This window comes from Melitaea cinxia, chromosome 28, assembly GCF_905220565.1.
Source record: "Melitaea cinxia chromosome 28, ilMelCinx1.1, whole genome shotgun sequence".
Classification (NCBI taxonomy): Eukaryota; Metazoa; Arthropoda; class Insecta; order Lepidoptera; family Nymphalidae; genus Melitaea; species Melitaea cinxia.
This window is the reverse complement of record NC_059421.1, coordinates 10,453,104-10,459,103: the sequence shown is the minus strand read 5'-3', so window position 1 is coordinate 10,459,103 and position 6,000 is coordinate 10,453,104. Positions and strand designations below refer to the sequence as shown.

The 6,000-nt window shown below is 34.9% G+C and overlaps 1 protein-coding gene across 1 annotated transcript in view; it reads left to right on the top strand.

Annotated features, from left to right (window-relative positions):
* Positions 1-1,154: 1,154 nt before the first annotated feature.
* Positions 1,155-6,000, top strand: part of LOC123667622 — a 534,718-nt gene continuing 529,872 nt past the window's right edge. The window contains exon 1 of the mRNA XM_045601487.1: positions 1,155-1,312. Coding sequence (XP_045457443.1) covers positions 1,249-1,312 — 64 coding nt within the window. The 5' untranslated portion in view covers positions 1,155-1,248. The remainder of the gene's footprint in view (positions 1,313-6,000) is intronic.

Genomic DNA, 6,000 nt, shown 5'->3' with positions numbered 1-6,000 from the left:
ACATTCCACTGTTGGGCAAGATTTAAGCTTAATCCACCACGCTGATCCACTGCGGGTTGGGGAGTATATTCCCTACTATGAGTAACGATCGCCATCAGGTATTTATGATAACATCCGGTACTGACAGCTTAGCGTGCTCTCCGAGGCACCGTGGGGAGGCCCACAGGGACTGCACAGACACCCAGACCACGGCAAACATTTGTATGACCAATACAATTGTTTGTCACGCGCGAGGATCGAACCCGCAACCGCCAGCGCAACAGCCACAATCCACTGCTGTGACTGTTTTCTATATGATTAAAATATTATTCAAGCTAAAATAAAAACGAATTATAAAAATCACGTCAGCCTAAAATATACAGATATATTTTTCCTACGAAATTTACTTTTCAAATAATCTCAGCGCTTCGAAAGCGCTTCAAAGCAAACTACGCTGACTAACAATATCCGGAGGAAGAGTCATTTGTTCGCTGCTAATTGTCGAATGACGGCTTTTGACGATCTTTATTTCGTACCTTTGACAGTTCTTCGAAAACGAACAAAATAAAGATTTTGATATTTCCTCAGAGAGAATTGTATCTGGGGAAAAATATGACTTTATATTTTGTATTCTTCATAATAATAACGGGGCGGAAAGGGACGTCTTATCACTGTCCTAAGTATTTTTTTTTCAACGACCCCCAGTATGATTTTCTCCTGTGTCCGGGGTCCGGATACACACACAATACACAAACACAAACGCCCAGATTACCACAAACACCTATATGGCCGATACAAACAATACGAATGTCTGTCGTGAGCGGGATAAAACCCACGACAGTCAGCGCAACAGCCAGTACTGTGACCGTTGTGCCAATGCGTCGTCAAGTATAAAGTATTAAAATAATTTACTAAAATTTCAAATATTCAAGTTATTCATGTTGTTGTAACATCACAACAGTTATATTGCCTTAGTGTCGTATATAAAGTAAAGCGCGTAAAAAAAAAAACAGTCGAATAGAGAAATTGGTTTTTTTAAATCCGTTAAATATAAATTACATCAAAATATAATCAACACACAAAAAAACAATAAGCTAAGTATATAATAACTCTTAGTTTTAGGATGAAAGACGAAAATTAAACCTAGTTTTTTTTTTTTTTTGTTGCAGATCCCGCGGTACGCGTGACGAAATGAAATAAAAATCGAAGTGTACAAAGTGTATCTGTGTTGTGCGTTCTGTAATGGTGTGAGTGAGTGTACGTACAAAAATGTCGTCGAAAATTTTGGCAGTTCTGCTGATCGTCGTCTGTCAGACCGCACTCGCTGAAAGAGGTATGATTTTAATTATTTACTGTTTAAATGTATTATTGAAATGCTGATCGGAGCGGTTATAACCGGTTTCAGCTGGTTATGAGTCAGTTGATACCAGTTTCGACCGGTTTTTAAATAGAGTCAAATGTGCTAAAAAATAAATAAAACAGATTTTTTTTTTGTTTTGTTTGAACTAAGTCAGGATATAACTCAATAGTGTTCTATAATTGTATCATTAGATTTGAAAGAAGCTAAGATAAACCACTCTTATTTTAAACTTGACTCCATAATTAGTATTACAATGACAGTCTATGTCTGCCTTTAGTAATAAAATTAGGAAATAAAACATTTACATTATAATTGTATTTACTCGCAAACGAAAAAAAAAAACCGACTTCATTTACATTGACAAGTATTATAAACGTAGTTAGACGAAACAATTGTCAAATAAATAAATACGTACCAACAAAGATGACTTAAAAATTAGCCGTAAGATCTTGATCAAATTTAATTAACGCCAAATAATAGACACCGCCTTTCAATTAAAAAAATAATCGAAATCGATCGACCCAGTAAAAAGTTATGAAGTAAAACACAAAAAAGTACAGTCGGATAGAGGACTGAAAAAAAAAAGTCAGAATTACAACACACAGACACACAAACAATACACACAAATTACAAGTTCTCGGACTGGAATAGCGTAAAGCTACTTTTAACCCGGAAAAGTGTACGATTCCCGTGGGATAGATTCGTTATTCGCAGGGCATATCGACATGATTTTTGCACAGGTTTCCGGGACATGTACACTTTCTTCAAAAAATGCATGGTTCCTGTGGGATTGCATAATATGTAATATCACGAATATATTACGGCCGTCTTGATATTACGGAAAAAACTAGTATTGTTATGGTATTTGATGTATCATCGTTCAATAATTAAGTTACAAAAATTATTACTTTTGCAAATTACTACGAAGATTAAATATTGCTTGTAATGCTATAGCTAACATATAAAAAAGTGTGTGTGTACTTATGTACGCACGTAAAATTTTATACTTCATTGGCTAGCTAACTTCACGTTGCTAACTTCATCTTCGTTGATTAGCTAACTTCAGGGTGTCGGTTTGTCATAATTTTTCCCTGACGCGCAAAAGAAGTATAACTTCAAAAGTTTTTGCACAAAAGACATATTGTTTGTCACGCTTATAAGTTCAATAAAATTATCTAATCTACTAATATTTTAATATTACTATTTTTTTTCTTTTTATGACATAAAAAATCCATCAATAATAATCAAAAAAAAATTCGAATACTGAAATGAAATCAGACAAAAAAATTGGTACATTTAATTAGATAACGGACGAACCAATATCTATTGATTACATAATTTAGCTGATTTCTTTTATATAACAAAAAAAACAACAATAATTATCACATAAATCTGATTCTTCGTCAGGTTTTTCAAAGTATTTTTCCGAACAAAAAACCAAGATAGAAAAAAAATCGGTATACCAAGCTATGTTATGGACGAAAGCAATCAATCAAGCTGGGCGGTTCATTGTGCCGCTACAATAGATAATACTAAAAGTTATAGATGTCGTTTATCATTTTGTTTGTTATTATATTGCTATCTATAATACGCTTTATTTTTTATTTTGTATATTTGCTAAAATATATCTCACGTTTTGATATCCCTTGATAGATCGGCTTTGTTTGGCAATTGAATTATTTAATTTTTACTTTGTCTGCTCCGTATTTTTTTTTTGGACGTCATTGTCACGTCAAGATATAACTTAATATAATACCTTCAATTATGTGATCTGTGGTAATTTTAAAATTTAATCTAGACGCGTACTGTCATCTGTCATCTGTCATTTTTATGAATTAACTTTTTCGTAATGGTCTCTCTTTAATATGTCTTGACAGTTAATACAATTTTAAAAGTTTAAATCTCTATATATATAAAAGCGAAAGGTCACTCACTCATCACGAAATCTCCGAAACTATAACACCTACAAACTTGAAATTTGGCAGGTAGGCTCTTTATAAGACCTAGGCATCCGCTAAGAACGGATTTTACGAAACTCGACCCCTAAGGGGGTAAAACGGGGGTTGGAAGTTTGTATGAGAGTCCCATGTTTTTGACGTAAGAGACTTGAAATTTAAAATTTATGCTCTATAGATGATGAAAAGGTGTCCAAATAATATATCTTTAGAAATAAACTACCTTTTGGGGTTAAAACGGGGGATGGTAGGTTAACCCACTCATCACAAAATCTCCGAAACTATAACACCTCCAAACTTGAAATTTCACAGGAAGGCTCCTTATAGGACGTAGACATCTGCTAAGAACGGATTTTACGAAGCTCGACCCCTAAGGGGGGAAAACGGGGGGTGCAAGTTTGTATGAAAGTCCTATGTTTTTGAAGTAAGAGACTTGAAATTTAAAATGTATGCTCTATAGATGATGAAAAGGTGTCCAAATAATGTATCTTTAGAAATAAACTACCTTTTGGGGTTAAAACGGGGGATGGTAGGTTGACTCACTCATCACAAAATCTCTATCTCAATCTCAAAATCTAGGGTGTAGACATTTGTTAAGAACGGATTTTACGAAATTCGACCCTTGAGGGGGTAAAACGAGGGTTGGAAGTTTGTATGAAAGTCCCATGCTTTTGAAGTAAGAGACTTGAAATTTAAAATGTTCGCTCTTTAGATGGTGAAAAGGTGTCCAAATAATGTATCTTTAGAAAGCAACTCTCTTTTTTTGTTAAAACGGGGGATGGTAGATTGATTCACTCATCACGAAATCTCCGGAACTATAACAGCTACAAACTTGAAATTTAGCAGATAGGTTCCTTATAGGGCGTAAACATCCGCTAAGAACTGATTTTACGAAACTCGATCCCTAAGGGGATAAAACGGGGTTTGGAAGTTTGTATGAAAGTCCTATGTTTTTGTAGTAAGAGACTTGAAATTTAAAATGTTCGCTCTTTAGATGGTGAGAAGGTGTCCCAATAATGTATCTTTAGAAATCAACTCCCTTTTGGGGTTAAAACGGGGGATGGTAGGTTGACTCACTCATCACGAAATCTCCGAAACTATAACACCTAGAAACTTGAAATTTAGCAAGTAGGTTTCTTATAGTGCATAGACATCCGCTAAGAACGGATTTTACGAAACTCGACCCCTAAGGGGGTAAAACGGGGGTTGGAAGTTTGTATGAAAGTCCTATGTTTTTGAAGTAAGAGACTTGAAATTTATAATGTATGGTCTATAGATAAGGAAAAAGTGTCCAAATAATGTACCTTTAGAAATCAACTCTCTTTTGGGGGTAAAATGGGGGATGGTAGGTTGACTCATTCATCACGAAATCTCCGAAACTATAACAGCTACAAACTTGAAATTTTGCAGGTAGGTTCCAAGGATGTAGACATCTGCTAAGAACTGATTATACGAAACTCGACCCCTAAGGGGATAAAACGGAGGTTGGAAGTTTGTATGAATGCCCTATGTTTTTGAAGTAAGAGACTTGAAATTTAAAATGTTCACTCTTTAGATGGTGAGAAGGTGTCCAAATAATGTATCTTTAGAAATCAACTCTCTTTTGGAGTTAAAACGGGGGATGGTAGGTTGACTCACTCATCGCGAAACCTCCGAAACTATAACAGCTACAAAGTTAAAATTTAGTAGGTAGGTTTCTTATAAAGCGTAGACATCCGCTAAGAACTGATTTTACGAAAATCGACCCCTAAGGGGATACAACGGGGATCGGAAGTTTGTATGAAAGTCTTTTGTTTTTGAACTAAGAGGCTTGAAATTTAAAATATATGCTCTATAGATGGTGAGGAGGTGTCCAAATAATGCATCGTAATCTATATGTATAAAAGAAATAGGTCACTAACTCACTCATCACGAGAACTCAAAAACCGCTGGATGGTCTATCCATCCAGGTTGGACAAAGATAAAATTTGGCAGGGAGGTAGATAATAGTTAGCAGAAGTTCGCTAAGAACGGATTTTACGATATTCCACCGCTAAGAGGGTTTAATTGGGGTTGATAGTTTGTATGAAACATATACAGCCTGAAAATAAAACTAAAAATGTGGTGTCTAGAAAGGTTTTATAAAAATAACTATTAAATTATGCTAAATTGTGCCTTTTAAAAAGTTACTCAGTTTGATAAGCATTTCAAGTGACTGAAATAAAAAAATAATTTGCGTTAAACATCTTAATAGTAATGCATATCTTCATAACCACGTGGACTTAGTCGCGGGCAATAGTTAGTGTATTATAAAATAAAGTCCCCAAAAGTGTATGTGATCGATTCCTTCAAAATCTACTGAACGGATTTTCATGCGGTTTCACCATACGAGAGAGGGCTCCACCATTGGCAAGAGGAAAGTTTATGGAGCGGCTAAGCCGATTTTGGTGAGAGTTTCACTGGAAGTTTGCCGGAAAAACTTTGTGACACACTAATTTCAACGCGGGCGAAGCCGCGGGCACAGCTAGTATAGAATATAAGTATTCGATAAGTACTACAGTTTTATTTACTAACAACCGTATTACCACTCAAACAATATCTATTTGAGTGTAATAAAAATAAAACGAAAAAAAAAATGAAAAAATTCTGGCTAGGCTTTAATTAATTAAAAAGGTGAAGGTTCTGTCTAGTTCGAAGTATCAGATCCTTAGTAAAAACATTTTACAA